At 49.9% G+C, this 15,520-nt stretch overlaps 1 protein-coding gene across 1 annotated transcript in view; it reads right to left on the bottom strand.

Moving 5' to 3' along the window:
* Window positions 1-10,222: 10,222 nt before the first annotated feature.
* tnfsf10l (TNF superfamily member 10, like) overlaps window positions 10,223-15,520 on the bottom strand; it is a 25,270-nt gene continuing 19,972 nt past the window's right edge. The window contains exons 3-6 of the mRNA XM_084692045.1: window positions 12,258-12,294; window positions 12,028-12,123; window positions 10,909-11,072; window positions 10,223-10,523 (exon numbers count right to left, since the gene is read on the bottom strand). Coding sequence (XP_084548171.1) covers window positions 10,242-10,523; window positions 10,909-11,072; window positions 12,028-12,123; window positions 12,258-12,294 — 579 coding nt within the window. The 3' untranslated portion in view covers window positions 10,223-10,241. The remainder of the gene's footprint in view (window positions 10,524-10,908; window positions 11,073-12,027; window positions 12,124-12,257; window positions 12,295-15,520) is intronic.

Raw genomic sequence — 15,520 nt, 5'->3', positions numbered from 1 at the left:
CAGGCCTCCTCCCCTCCAGCCCTCCTCCCCTCCAGCCCTCCTCCCCTCCAGGCCTCCTCCCCTCCAGCCCTCCTCCCCTCCAGGCCTCCTCCCCTCCTCCCCTCCAGCCCTCCTCCCCTCCAGGCCTCCTCCCCTCCAGCCCTCCAGCCCTCCTCCCCTCCAGGCCTCCTCCCCTCCTCCCCTCCAGCCCTCCTCCCCTCCAGCCCTCCTCCCCTCCAGGCCTCCTCCCCTCCTCCCCTCCAGCCCTCCTCCCCTCCAGCCCTCCTCCCCTCCTCCCCTGGGGCCTGGCTGGGAGCAAGAGCTCTCCTCCGGGAGGACTGTAACGGAGGGATGAAGGAAAGAGAGGAACTGGCCAGCCTGGTGGTGGAGGAGAGGAGAGAGGGAGAGAGGGAGGGAGGGAGGGAGGGAGGGAGGGAGGGAGGGAGGGAGGGAGGGAGGGAGGGAGGGAGGGAGGGAGGGAGGGAGGGAGGGAGGGAGGGAAGGGCTCCAGAGACACTGTGGACTGGGGCCTTTCTGAGCGAAGCTGGACTGAGGAACGACAAAAAGAACAATGGCACTTCGCCCTACTTCCCTCCTCTTTTTCAAGCGGTCTCTCCCTTCTTCAACTCCTTCCTCTCCTCCCCCCCCCCTGTTGTGACAGGCGTCGCTGGGCGCTCTGATGAAGATTCTGACACCAAACACCCAGAGGGACAGAGCGTGGTTCCCCCCTCTCCACGCCAGCAGACAAGCCCAGGCAGAGCTCCCCTTCCTGGGGTGATGTGCCGGGGAGCCCCCCCTCCCCCACCCGGGCCCTGGGTGTGCTGAAGGAGGCCGGTCACTGCCCTGGAGGGGAGGGCAGGGGTGTGAAAGAGGGATTTGTGAAGGACTCTCTCTCTCACACACACACTCACAGAGACACACACCAAAGACATTGACTGTTTAGACATTTCTCAGAATCATTAGTCCTTTCAGTAACATGCCACTAACACACACACTCACACACACCGTGAGAACCGTCATATGATACCCATGACACACACACACACACACCCTGTAGACACCAAGTGGAGTCTTCGTCATGATATGACCATGTTGTAATCATGTGAACATTGACCTCTGACCTGAGGAGGGGGAAGTGGCATGGTAATGGCTGTTGGTCACCCTGTCTGAGCTTGTCCTGAACCTCATGATGCTGGTGAGAGTCAGAAAGGTGAGGTGTGTGTGTGTGTGTGTGTGTGTGTGTATCTCAGTAGTGTGTGTGTGCAGCTTTGTTGTGTGTGTGTATCTCAGTTGTGTGTGTGTGTGTAGGTATAGGAATGTGAGGTGAGCTAGTGCCACGAGCAGCTCTGTAACATGAACCCCATGTGAATCCTCTGAGACAGGAAACACACACACACAACTACTGACTCACCGCTGCTACATTGTATTCAGATGACCTGAAACACACACGCACGTATACTGTACATCCTCTCTCTCTCTCTTTACAGAGATGTGCTTTTCAGGCTGGTGGAAGTTCAAAGCGTAGCTGTGTGTGTGTGTGTGTGTGTGTGTGTGTGTGTGTGTGTGTGTGTGTGTGTGTGTGTGTGTGTGTGTGTGTGTGTGTGTGTGTGTGTGTGTGTGTGTGTGTGTGTGTGTGTGTGTGTGTGTGTGTGTGTGAGAGAGACAGAGGGAGAGAGAGAGATCAACGACTGAAATCCTAATCCTGCAGCACCTTACCTGTGGTTGAAGTGTGGGAACCAAACACAGCTGGAATGTAGCCCCTCCTCCTCTCTCTCTCTCTCTCTCTCTATATCTCTCTCGCTCTCTCTCTCTCTTTCGCTCTCTCTCTGTGGCGTCAGAGCGTGGTGTTGGGTGCTGGGGTGTGTTGGATGGATGGATGGATGGACCCTCTCTGGAGTGTCTGTCTGCTGCCTATCATGGGTGAGCTGCAGTTCTTACTTCTGTCCACTAGGGGTCAGTACATATTCCCACCGTCTGTTGAAGAGGATCGTGTTTGTTGTGTTTCACTGAAGAGTTCTATGAGGCGTGCGCTGTGTGTGTGTGTTTGTGTGTTTTTATTTACAATCCCCTTGGGTGAATGACCTCATATGACCTGACATCCCCATCATCATTCTCGATGATGTCTTAACAGCTTGCTGTCATTAGGTTACCGTCAGTCTGTTGAATCACCTCTCTCTTCCTCTCTCTCTGTTTCTCTCTCTCGCTCTTCCTCTCTCTCTCTTCCTCTCTCTCTCTCTCTCTCTTCCTCTCTCTCTCTGTTTCTCTCCCTCTCTCTCTCTCTCTCTCTGTCTCTGTCTCTCTCTCTCTCTCTCTCTCTCTCTCTCTCTCTCTCTCTCTCTCTGTCTTCCATCCCTCCATCTTTGTGTCCTCTGGGGACGCAGTTTATGGTTGATGGTGTCATTCCTCTCATCCATTCATCTTTTCCTTGGCGAACCCATCCATCCACTCATCCTTTCTCTCTCTCTCTCTGATGTCTTCTGGCTCCCACATTGTCTCTCTTTTTTCCCCCATCTCTCTCTTTCTCTCTCAAGCATTCCAGCGATGATGTCACAGTGCTGCGTCACATGATCTCAGAGGTCAGGAAGAGCAGGATCTGTATGGGCGAGGCTCCTCTCTCAATCTCTCTCTCTGTCTCTCTCTCTCTCTCTCATTGGCTCTCTTTGCTCTCACCTTTCTTTATGTCTCTCTTTCTTCCTCTGCTCTCTCTCCTCTCCCTCCCCTCCTCTCTCTTCCCCTTCTTTCCTCTTTGTCTTTCTGTCTCACTCAGGTCCACTTCCCCGGGGCCAGTCTTTGTGTGTGCAGCTCTTATCAGAGCTGGAGCCGTGGGTTATGAGCTGTCAGGGAGGCTGCAGGAATGTTGAGGATTGTTTCTGTGCATGCGACGGTGTTCCCCAGCCCCTCCTCTACATTCCACAGTTCCTGGTTCCCCCGGCAGACTGGCCACTGCCACGGCCAGACTGGCCTGCCATTGTTCCCCCTGTGTGTGTGTGTGTGTGTGTTTGTGGACTTGCTGGCCCCAGTTGGTCTCTTCAGGATGTTTTGGGTTGCGTCCCAAACCTGGGCGCTGGGGGTGATGAGGAGGGGGAGGAGTTTGGGGGTTCCAGCCTTAGAAAAACTCATTTCCTGACTGAACCTTTAGAACAACAGCGAGTACGCTGGGTAATCACACTGCCAGGCTGCTGGTGTTGATACGAGGGAGCGTGGCACGGAGTGTCTGTGGGGGTCTTTTGTCTTTAGTATGTGTGTTTGGGTACGGTATGTGTTTGGGTAAGATGTGTGTGTGTTATGTATGTGTGTTTTCATTGTGGGGGGGTAAAGGGTGAAAGCTAGGTGTGTGTGTGTGTGTGTGTGTGTTGGGGAGGTGGGCTGTGTGTCAGGAAGGGTGGTATTAAGCTTGAGGATTAAAAGGCAGATTGGCCTTTTCTTAACACTGCTGAGAAAATACGAAGGGAGAAAGGGGGGGAAACGACGGGAGGGAGAGAATTTTCAAACACAGCAAATGTGTGTGTGTGTGTACAGTATGTGTGTGTGTGTGTGTGTGTGTGGGAGAGACAGGCTTGTTTATACTACACTCTTAGGTCCCATTGTGCCAGAGAGCCGAATGGTTCTGACTGCCGACGACCACCCTCTAAACAATGTCTGGGACATTCTGCTTCTAGGACCCACCTTGGTAAGGCTGTTCTAGAACCCACCTTCGCAAGACTGTTCTAGAACACACCTTGGTAAGTTCTAGAACCTGCCCGCTGGGGGGATTCCACCACCTTCAGAAACCATTTAGATAACCCCAAGACACCAGCTCTCTATTGAAGTGTGTGTGTGTGTGTGACTGACTGTGATACCATGGATCTAAGGTCGGAGGTCAAGGCAGTGATCAGGTTGAGAGAGGTCAAGAAGTCAGGGGTGACATGATTAGAACACTGATTCTCATCTTGCTGATGGACAGGGACTGCTAACCAATAAGAAAGTCTCTTTTCTACATTGTCAGTCACAGAGGGCGGGCCCAAAGGACAACTTCCGTCCCACGTGGTCAGAATGTTGGATTGAGTATTTCAAGTGCTCCAGAAAGGTTACACACACAGATGTAGTAGTAGTTGGTAATGTCATTGTTTCTGTTGAGGGCCTCTGTTTGTTTGTAAATGTCTTTCTTGTTTATTTATTTTGCACAAACAACAATGTCTGTATTATTATGATTGTGGAGTCATGGATTTCTGAAAAGAATACAATTAAACTAAATTATGCAACAAAAAAATGTGTGTGGGTGTGTGAGTAAGTGCACACTTTTGCATGTACAAGTGTGTGTGTGTGTTTGTGTTGATCCCAAAATGAACGATAGTTGTTAACCAGGAACCCCCATCCCTGCGTGTCCTCAACAGGGGGTCGTCTGTCAAACTCAAATGTGTTCACCCCCCCCTCCGACCCCCCCTACTCCCCCTCCCAGTCTCAGAAGCCTATTCATGGCTGACAGATGATGGGCTGCTTTGGCATCTTGACGAATCACAGCAGTCATCTTCAATCACTGAACTTAAAAGTTGGAGTTTAGACTTAACCACAGCTGCTATGGAGGCCTGGGCCCGGGCACACACACACATCACACACACACATCACACACACGCATCTCACACACACATCACACACACACATCACATTTGCCCTCATTCTCTTGAATCACTTAAATTCCTATCACTGTTGCACACACACGCCTCGAATTACATGAATTCCCCTGAGCCACACAAACAAACATGCAGAGAGGGGACTTCTTGTGCCCTGTAAGTCACAAGATCGGAGGAGAAGGCATGTTGTTTGTCTTCTGTGACAGTCCTTCCTTCAGTGAAAACTCCTTTCATGTCCTCAACTCCTCGAATGCTGTTCTCATGGCCTCTTCTTCCCTCACCACCTCCTCACATCCCCATCACCTCCTCCTTTGATCACCATCATATCCTCACCTCCTCACATCCCCATCACCTCCTCACATCCCCATCACCTCCTCACATCCCCATCACCTCCTCACATCACCTCACCTCCTGACATCACCATCACCTCCTGACATCCCCATCACCTCCTCATATAACCATCACCTCCTCATCCCCTCACCTCCTCACATCCCCTCACCTCCTGACATCCCCATCACCTCCTCACATCACCATCACCTCCTCACATCCCCTCACCTCCTCACATCTCCTCACCTCCTCACATCCCCTCACCTCCTCACATCCCCATCACCTCCTCACATCCCCTCACCTCCTCACATCCCCTCACCTCCTCACATCCCCTCACCTCCTCACATCCCCATCACCTCCTCACATCACCTCACCTCCTCACATCACCTCACCTCCTCACATCACCATCACCTCCTCATCTCCTCACCTCCTCGCATCCCCACAACCTCCTCATATAACCATCACCTCCTCACATCTCCATCACCTCCTCACTACCTGACCTCTTCTCCCCAATTCCCAGTCTTCTCTTCACTCATCTGTTGTTTAAGTATACATTGGTATGTAAGACATGCTATTATAACTCCCTTTGATCCTTTAGGCCTCTCAGCCATGAGAGTAGTAAATATTTTACGCTGGTAGATGTTCTCGTCGTTTGGCCAGTCGGCGCTGCAGGTGGACTCTTCCTGACTGACACTCTGGCAACTCATTCCGTTCCCTCGCGCCAGAACAAGAGGAGGATTTGATTATTTTTTAAACCGCTTCTCTTTCTCTCACCGGCCGCAAAACGGTATTTTGGCCGACGCCTTGGCGCTGTCCACTTCGCAAATCATCTTATTTATCTCCTTTTCTCCCCTCATGTGGTCTTGAAATGGACCAGCAGAGCGCGCGGAAGGAGTCCTCTTGGAATTTCTCGCTGGCTAGTAGGACTGACCGTTGGAACAGACTTCGACCACAGGACACGGTTAATTGAATTACTCATCCACATAATCCGAATGATTTTAATGGCTGATGGCCGTGGTTACGTCCAGTTATAGGGTAAATCATTGCGGTTTTCCGACATATGTCCTTATATAAAGTATACTTTATATAAAACATTCCTGCCCTGTCGTTAACGTCAGTGGTAAGAGACGTCCATTCAAGGCAAAACCAAAGTCGCCGGCATGTCGAGGGATGTGAGACGAAGAAGAATTGAAGGAAAGAGCTGTTCTAGTGAAGTGACGTAGGCTACCCGAGGTGATACCATGACAGTGAGGAATCAGTCGCGTAAACATGATCAGAAAAAAACAATCACTTTATTTGTGAAACACAAAATAACAACGTATGAAAACCGTTTCAAGGCACCGAAAATATCTGAATAAAAAAACGCTAAATCTATACATGTACATTCCATCAGTGGCATTAATCAGAGAAACGAGAAAACAACCAAAACATTCATAGACAGTGTCTTAAAGTGTTGGAAAGTGTGTGTGGGTGTTTAAACGAGTAAGGACACGTAGTCTAGGCCTAGTTTGTGGTTAAAGCTGTGCAAGGAGCTAGACTCGGGCGCTCTGTAAAATAACAAGAACAATACAACCATTGTTGTGAATGTGGTCTTGAGTTTGCGATCTCTTTTTTGCTCTCTCTCTCGCTTGCTCAGTGACACACACACTCAACAGCGCTGGAGCCAAGCTGCATGGTTCATCTGTCTTGATTAGTGAGTCCTTATGGACCGAGAACCAGAACTATGTTCTCTTCAGAGTACACACACACACGCATGCAGAAACACACATTTTCTAGACTGTCTTGCTTCTGAAGTAGCTGAACAGATAAGTGGGTCCCAAAAACAACTTCTGACTGCATGTTTTTCACCTTGTGTGTGCGATCTGATCCCATTCTCATCGTTTTTTATCCTCTCTGTCCATTCACAGGGTTGCCAGGTTTGTTCCCTTCCAATGCCAAATCCCTCCCATTGCTTGTGTTTACCGAAGAAACTGGCAACCAAGTCCAGGAGTAAGAAGTAATAACAGTTACTGCTGCGTTGGTGTGTCAGTGCATGGTAGGACTGAACAATCAACAAACAACTTTGTTTTCCAAATGAATGCTTGGAGCCAGATAACAAACCTGGCAACCCAGAAAGCAGGGTATAGGGGTCTGTTTCAGCGGGGCACAAACACTGAGGGGGAAAAAACGCTCCGTAATGGAAAACTACAGACATTGTTGTATGTGTTGTTTTTGTTGGACGTTGAGATATCTCTTGTTTTTACTGTTTGTTGGTCTGTGTTGGTTATGGTCATGTGGTTCATGTATAAACAGGCTTTACAGTTGGACTGGCACAATGTCTGAGACTGAGAGAGAATGTGAGGAGGGAGGGAGAGAGAGTGATGGAGAGGGAGAGAGGGGAGGGGGAGAAAGAGGGAGGGAGAGAGAAGGAGGGATGTACAGTGGGACCAACATTGGGCCTGGCTACTATTACCTTGAATGGTTACAGACCTGGCATTATCCTGTACACACACACACACGCACACACACACTCAGGGTAAAACAACAATGAGAACTAGTGTCGATCAAAGTTCTAGTCCAGTCCATAGTGTAGAATCCTATAGAACTGATTCAGAATACGCACACACACACAAACATCTGAGAGCCTGTCCTTTGACAGATAGTGTGTCAGTCGCTCCAAGAATTCCACTGTTCGGCCATGAAACGTATGTTTTCTATATGAAGGATGTATGATGCTATAGAAAACTGTGTGTGTGTGTGTAAGCGTGCTCGGATGTGTGTGTGTGTGTGTGTAAGCGTGCTTGGATGTGTGTGTGTGTTTGAGATGAGGAGAGGACCTCCACAGAGAAGGTAGACGGCATAGATCATGTGTGTCCAGTCATCACCTCCCACCTGGAGGCTGACAGCTGAAGGCTGAAGGCTGGAGGCTGGAGGCTGTGGTACATTCCTCTCTCTGTTCTGACTGGCTACGCTCGACGCACACGCACACGCACAGAGAGGGAAGCTGGGCTGAATTAAGCGTTAGATTGAAGCTTTCACGCTAGTGGAAAGGCTAAAACAGCAAATCATAACCTAGATGAGTGTGTGTGTGTGTGTGTGTGTGTGTGTGTGTGTGTGTGTGTTCAATTTTTGGAGTGAATACCCTCATGGATAATGTGGATCTGTGCATAACGTGCATTCAGTATATTCAGTATATACAGTATATACAGTATATACAGTATACTCAGTATAAACAGTATATTCAGTATATACAGTATATTCAGTATATACAGTATACTCAGTATAAACAGTATATACAGTATATACAGTATATTCAGTATATACAGTATATACAGTATAAACAGTATACTCAGTATAAACAGTATATTCAGTATATACAGTATATTCAGTATATACAGTATAAACAGTATATTCAGTATATTCAGTATATTCGGTATATTCAGTATATTCAGTATAAACAGGGACTGCAGACCAGAAACACGGAAGGACAGAGGGTCAGCAGAAAGAGTGTTTCTGTGCAAGCTGCATGTGTGAACATGTGTCTGGGTTAAGATGGGTACAGCATAAGGGTGTGTGTGTGTGTGTGTGTGTGTGACGTGCGTGTGTTTATCAGAACTCGGTAGCTTTGCAGAGCCAGCTATCATGGCCCCAAACAAACCCTGCTGTGTGTTTGTTTATTTAACCTCACACACACACACACACACACACACACACACACACACACACACACACATTTCTCCCAGAGCAAACTAACGACTACCAGAGTGTGAGTGTGTGTGCGAGCTTGAGTGCAAGTATGTGGATGTGAAAGTGTGAAGGGGCCGAGGGGAGGGGGGAGGGGGGAGGGGGGAGGGGGGAGGGGGGAGGGAGGAGGGGGGAGGGAGGTGGGGGGAGGGGGGAGGGGGGAGGGGGGAGGGAGGAGGGGGAGGGAGGAGGGGGGCCCTGGCAGTACATGGGTATTGTTAGTGTCGTGTATTTTCTTTTCTGATAACTTCAGCCCACAATGTGTGTGTGCGCGTTTGTTGCATGCCAAAGTCTGAGTGTGTGTGTAGTATGTTGTGTGTGTGTGTGTAGTATGGTGTTCTTCAGGTTTGACAGGAGAAACAGGAGGAGTAGAAGAGATTCTGAGTTTTTTATACGCCCGCATGCCTCTCTCTCTCTCTCTCTCTCTCTCTCTCTCTCTCTCTCTCTCTCTCTCTGTCTCTTTCTCTTTCTCTCTCTTTCTCTCTCGCTCTGTTTATTCTCATCTGCATTGATGTGCACCCCCTTCCCATTTCCTCTCTGCTCCTCCTCTCTGCTCCTCCTCTTACATTGTTGAAGTGGTTTCTATACAAAGTCTCTAATGGTCTCAAATCCAACATCAAAAGAAAGAAAAAAAATAAGAAAATTCCTCCTCTCTTGCAAAATGTCCTGTATTCATATTGTCTTCTAGTCTTCTTCCTCTCTTCATTGTTCCCAAGTCCAGTTAGTCCACGGAAACACACAGTTCATCACAGTGCAGCAATCCTCGCTTTCCATCCCCTTCAGCACCGTCACCACGTACACACACACACACACACACTCAGGCAGTCCTCGCACACACACACACACACACACACATGCACACACACACATGCGCACACACACACATGCGCACACACACACAGGCAGTCCTCACACACACACGCGCACGCACACACACACACACACACAGGCAGTCCTCACACACACACAGACACATCACATCAAGGACGCTCGCACGCACCACACACACAGGAATCTGTACAGAGTGTGTGTGGTCATCACTTTGGTTTGGTTTGTGGGTTCGAATCCCACCCCACGTCTAGACACAGGTTTTAGTCTCGCAGGCGTACATTCTTCTGTCTTCTCTCCTCCCCTCCCCTCTCTCTCTCCTCCCCTCATCCCCCTTTCACACACACACAGGCGGGTATACGCTGATGCATAAGCAGACGACAGTCTGGATATATGGCAGTAGGTGTGGCCATCCGGAAGAAGGGATTTGAGGAGGCGTAAAAAGGACAGGAAAGGCTTGATGGCCAGTCTGTTTTCCCCCCCAACCCCCTTTCCCTCCTGCCATCCCTCCCTCTCTGGCAGTGTCTCCCCCCCACCCCCCTCCCCCTCTCCGTGTATTCATCCTGGAAGGTGCTGACATGGATCCCCACTCCTCCGCTGCCTCTGGTTCATCCTGCTCTTCCTTGCTCTTCACAGGTCCATGCCTCCGTCTGTCCAGCTGGAGGGCTTTAACCCTCTTCCTCCCTCACCGCCCCAACAATCCCTCCCTCCACCCCTCTATCAACCCCTTAATCCCTCCCTCCCTCCTCCCCTCCCCTCCTCCCTCCCTCCTCCCTACAGGTCCAGCCGGAAGGCTCCGAAGTAGCTGGAGGAGTCCTCGGCGTGCACAGTGCCGGGGGAGGACACGGACACAAACAGCTCATCCCCCTGTCGCAGCTCAAACAGGCCGCCCTGGTAGTTGGAGTGGAGGGCATACTCGGCGTCCGGCGCCCAGCACTTGGTGCCCACGCCCTTCAGCAGCTGGATGGGCCGGGCGTACGACGTCTTCTTGTACACACACTGGACCAGCTGGTGGCTGGTGCTGGACTCGCTGGGGGACGGGTAGCGGAAGTACACCTGGGGGCCAAGTGGGTTATGGGTTTATATAGGTCTATATAATATACTGTGGTGTGGATCGAAAACAGAATAGGTCAAATTGTTGTTATATGTACATTTACATTGAGTCATTTAGCAGATGCTTGTATCCAGAGCGACTTACAGTAAGTACAGGGGCATTTGCCCCGAGGCAAGTCGGGTGAAGTGCCCTGCCCAAGGACACAACGTCATTTTGGCACGGCCGGGAATCGACCTTAAGATTACTAGCCCGATACCCTAACCGCTCAGCCACCTGACTCCTCCCATATATAACGTCTTCTTATTTTTAGATGTAATACATCAATATAACAGCCCAAGCTTGACTTCCACTCTCTGATGAGGAATACATCCAAACTGTTCTACTCACCTGTGAGTACAGGTAGTACCGCCCATCCTGGGGCACGCGCAGCTTCCCATTGGTCAACGTCATGTTGTGCAGGTGAGCTCCGAAGCTCTGATTGGCCCAAGAGCGGACAGGGTGACGACATGATTGGTGGAGGTCGGGCTGGGGCGTGGGGTATGGGGAGGACCCTGGGGGGAGGGCGGGAGGGAGGGAGGGATTAGAGGGGAGGCATTTAGCAAGATAAGAACATTGTAAATGGCACACAGACATGAAGACCGTATGTAGGAGTGACAGAGATAGTGAACAGACACAGAGAGAGAGAGAGAGAGAGAGAGAGAGAGAGAGAGAGAGAGAGAGAGAGAGAGAGACAGCAGTGTGGGGGAGTGGTAATGACGGCGCACAAGGATGACAGGAAGAGAGAAAAGCGGTCAAACTTGGATGAATCGGAAAAATGGAGGGAGAGAAGGAGAGCGAGGAAGAAGGAGAGAGAGAAAGAGAGAGTCAAAGAAGTATCATGGAAGGTTAGAAAAACATCACATTCCAGCATGAGAATCAATATCAGATAGGAGCTTGTTTTTGATTTAGACAAGGGAATCCTAAAACACATGCACACACACATATGAACAGCAGATGTCCATGAACTCATTTAAATGCATCTGACTGTGACCAAGCGTTCTCCTTTCACCTCCTCTTTCACCTCCTCTTTCACCTCCTCTTTCACCTCCTCTTTCACCTCCTTCCTTTAACCTCCTCAGACAGAAGACAGAAGTGAGAAATAGAGGGGAGGAGAGAGAGGGAAGGACGGAAGTGAAGGAGGGGAGGAGGAGGGAAGAGAGGAGGAGAGAACAAACGACAGGAAGGGCACCAGGTGGAGGAGAGAGACAGAGCTGTACTTCCTCATGAGTAAAACAGGTGACTTCCCTCTGCCCTCTAATGTCAGAGAGAGAGAGATAGATAGAGGGAGAGGGAGGGAGGGAGAGAGAGGGAGGAAGAGAGAAAGAGAGGGAGAGAGAAAGAGGAAGAGAGAGAGAGAGGGGGAGGGAGCGCCCAGTAAAACTGACAGAGAACAATAGCCAGACTGCGCCCTTAAGCAAGCAATGATCCATGCAGATACGCCCGCACGCACACAAACACACTCCTTACCTTGGATAGTCTCACTGAGGGTCAAGTGGGCCGAGGGCCTCTGAGCCAGAGAGGTCACTACGGACCTGTTGAACGTGCGAGGCAATGTTCTCGCTTCTGACGAGGAGAGACACAGAGAAAGAGATGAAGAACACTGTTAGACTTGATACAGGTTTCATTTTCATCCTTTGAGAGGGTGTGTGTGTGTGTGTGTGGATGTATGTGAATTCCAATCTGTTTTGATGACTCACCTTGAAACGTCTGCTTGGAGATAATGTTCTCTGTCACCTACAACCCCCAGAGAGAGAGAAAGAGAGAGTTTAGATGTGACAGATTTACACTATAGATAAGGTCAGGCATCCAACACTGTCCTCCTCTTCATCACCTCTTCCACAGCTGCTTGACAATGTTCAACAGGTAGAAACACAGAGAACTCTTCATCATCACAGTAGCCTCTGCCTGACCTGATGATGTCACAATCCACCTGATCCTGCCATCCAATCATTCAGCTTCCTCTCACCAAACACTTTCTCTCCCTCCCCCTTCTCTCTCCCCTTCCCTCACCACTCCCTGCCTCCCTTTATTCCTTCCTACTTTCTGTCTCTGTTTTATCTCTCCCTCGCTTCTCTCATTCTCAATCCAGCCCCTCTTCCACAGCCTCCTGTATCAGCCTCCTGCTTTTCCTCTCCTTCATCTTCTCTCTCTCTCCATGGTCTCCTTCATCTTCTCTCTCTCTCTTACTGGTCTCCTTCAAACGCTCCAGCCTTCTGCTTTTACTCTCTTCCCCCTCACTCCCTCCCCCCTCTCTCTCCCCCTCTCTCTTCATTCTTCTTTGTCTCTTCTCTCCTCTCTCTCTCTCTCCTCTCTCTCTGTCTCCCTCCCTCCCGCCCGCCCTCCCCCTCTCTCTACCCCTCTTTCTCTTCATTCTTCTTTGTCTCTTCTCTCCCTCTCTCCCTCTCTCTCTCTCTCTCTCTCTGTCTCTCTCTCTTCCCATCTCTCTCCCTCCCTTCGCCTCCACCCCGAGATCTATCTCCTCTTCATCCTTCTTCTCCTCCCTCCCTCCCTGCCTCCCTCCCTGCCTGCCTGCCTGCCTGCCTGCTTGGCACAGCTCCATCAGAAACTCATTGCTCAAATTAACGTCAAAATTAGTTGATGGTTAGAGTGTGCGTGTGTGACTTAAGTGTTGGAGAGTTGACCTGGAGCTGAACGTACATAGCGCGTACCCACATTCCCTCTGTCTCTTGCGGAAAGAAAATGACCCGCACACCTCTGTCTCTCTCTCTCCTTCTCTCTCCCCCTTCTCTCTTGCTCACCCTTTTTCTCTCCCTCCCTCTCTCCCTCTTTTTCTCCATCTCTCTTTATCTTTCCCTCTCTCTCTCTCCCTCTTAATCTCTTCCTTCCTCTCCCTCTCTTTCTCCATCTCTCTTTATCTTTCCCTCTCTCTCTCTCCCTCTTAATCTCTTCCTTCCTCTCCCTCTCTTTCTCCATCTCTCTTTATCTTTCCCTCTCTCTCTCTCCCTCTTAATCTCTTCCTTCCTCTCCCTCTCTTTCTCCATCTCTCTTTATCTTTCCCTCTCTCTCTCTCCCTCTTAATCTCTTCCTTCCTCTCCCTCTCTTTCTCCATCTCTCTTTATCTTTCCCTCTCTCTCTCTCCCTCTTAATCTCTTCCTTCCTCTCCCTCTCTTTCTCCATCTCTCTTTATCTTTCCCTCTTTCTCTCTCCCTCTTAATCTCTCCCTTCCTCTCCCTCTCTTTCTCCATCTCTCTTTATCTTTCCCTCTCTCTCTCTCCCTCTTAATCTCTTCCTTCCTCTCCCTCTCTTTCTCCATCTCTCTTTATCTTTCCCTCTCTCTCTCTCCCTCTTAATCTCTTCCTTCCTCTCCCTCTCTTTCTCCATCTCTCTTTATCTTTCCCTCTCTCTCTCTCCCTCTTAATCTCTCCCTTCCTCTCCCTCTCTTTCTCCATCTCTCTATTTCTCTGCATCCCATGTGGCTCCAATCAAGGGGGGAGAAGCAGGATGGAGGATTGAGAGATGATGGAGGGGGTAACGGGGGGGGGGGGGGGTAACAGGAGGGGGTTACGGGGGGGATACAGGGGGGGGATGTAGGCGGGTGTATTTAAGTCATGTATCGTTGGTTAGTGTTCATTTATCCCTGCCGCTGTCTGACGTGTGAAAGGAGGGTGAATTACTGTGTGAGTCAGAGTGTGTGTGTGTGTGTGTGTACGATACAGGGCCACCTGGAAGCAGTTAAGTCCAAGGGTCAGGGCCATTCCTCTCAGTCGCACGCGTGCGCCACTGAAATAGCTCCCTGTATACCAAGTGGAACCAACAAGCCTGGCTCTGATGGGGCAGTTAACTCTTTCACACCCATGTCATGCTCCAGGCTGGTCATGTCCTGCTCCAGGCTGGTCATGTCCTGCTCCAGGCTGGTCATGTCCTGCTCCAGGCTGGTTATGTCATGCTCCAGGCTGGTTATGACATGCTCCAGGCTGGTTATCTCATGCTCCAGGCTGGTTATGTGTTCAGGTCGTATTTACGACCTTTTGTCACGATGTGTAGCAGAACAGCCTGGGTCAAGAGGTCGCGACCCCAGAAACTCAACCTACTCTATGACCTGACGGGCTAGCATGGGTGCCTTTATTATGTATCGTGAAATATATATACATACATAGTATATTGAACTTTCTGAGCTCTATATACAGGAACCACACTATTCTATTCTGGTGTAGTCTACTCCACTCATTGTCCCTCCACTCTACTGTACTCTATAACACTCTCCACTCGACCTCTCTACTGTGCTGTACTTGTCGAGATGAATGAAGATCTCTACTGGAGATGCGTCCAGAGGTCAAAGGTCGGTGTCACAGCTGATGACCATGGCAGCAGAGCGACCAGCTGTTACAACAACAACTAACAAACAGAGCAGCTGCACTCTGACCCCTGACACACACACACACCCATATGCGCTGCTGAAACTTCGCCACCCAAGAATCTAGGACACATACAGATGAGTACATGATGTACATTTCCTTCAAACACGCCCACAAAAAAAGGTTTATTTTTCAACAATAACCCACGTGCACTGAATGGTCTTTTACACACACCCAAAACGAAAAGGTATTTTACTGAAATAGCGGAGAGTGGAAAAAGAGTAGAGGAGAGTATGAAAGAAGAGTAGGAAAATAAATAGGGAGTTGAGAAGAGAGAGGGGGAGAAATATGGAGAGGGGGAGAAAAGGAGAGAGGGAGAGAGAGAGGGGAACATGTTGGGGCATGAAGGACAGTTTTCTCCTGGAGATTAGAGGGGAGCTGCAACCAGATCCTGTAATATGTGTCTGTGTTCCTCTACAGGCCTGGACTGGCATGGCAACAGGGATGGAGGGAGGCGTGGAGAGAGAGACAGACAGAGAGAGAGAGAGACAGAAACAGAGGCAGAGAGAGGAGAGAGAGACAGAGAGAGAGAAAGAGAGACAGAGAGAGAGGAGAGAGATTGTATAACGTGTGTGTGTGTGTGT

Source organism: Hypomesus nipponensis, chromosome 25 (assembly GCF_054491055.1).
Source record: "Hypomesus nipponensis isolate SF chromosome 25, ASM5449105v1, whole genome shotgun sequence".
Classification (NCBI taxonomy): Eukaryota; Metazoa; Chordata; class Actinopteri; order Osmeriformes; family Osmeridae; genus Hypomesus; species Hypomesus nipponensis.
This window is presented reverse-complemented; position numbering and strand designations above follow the sequence as displayed.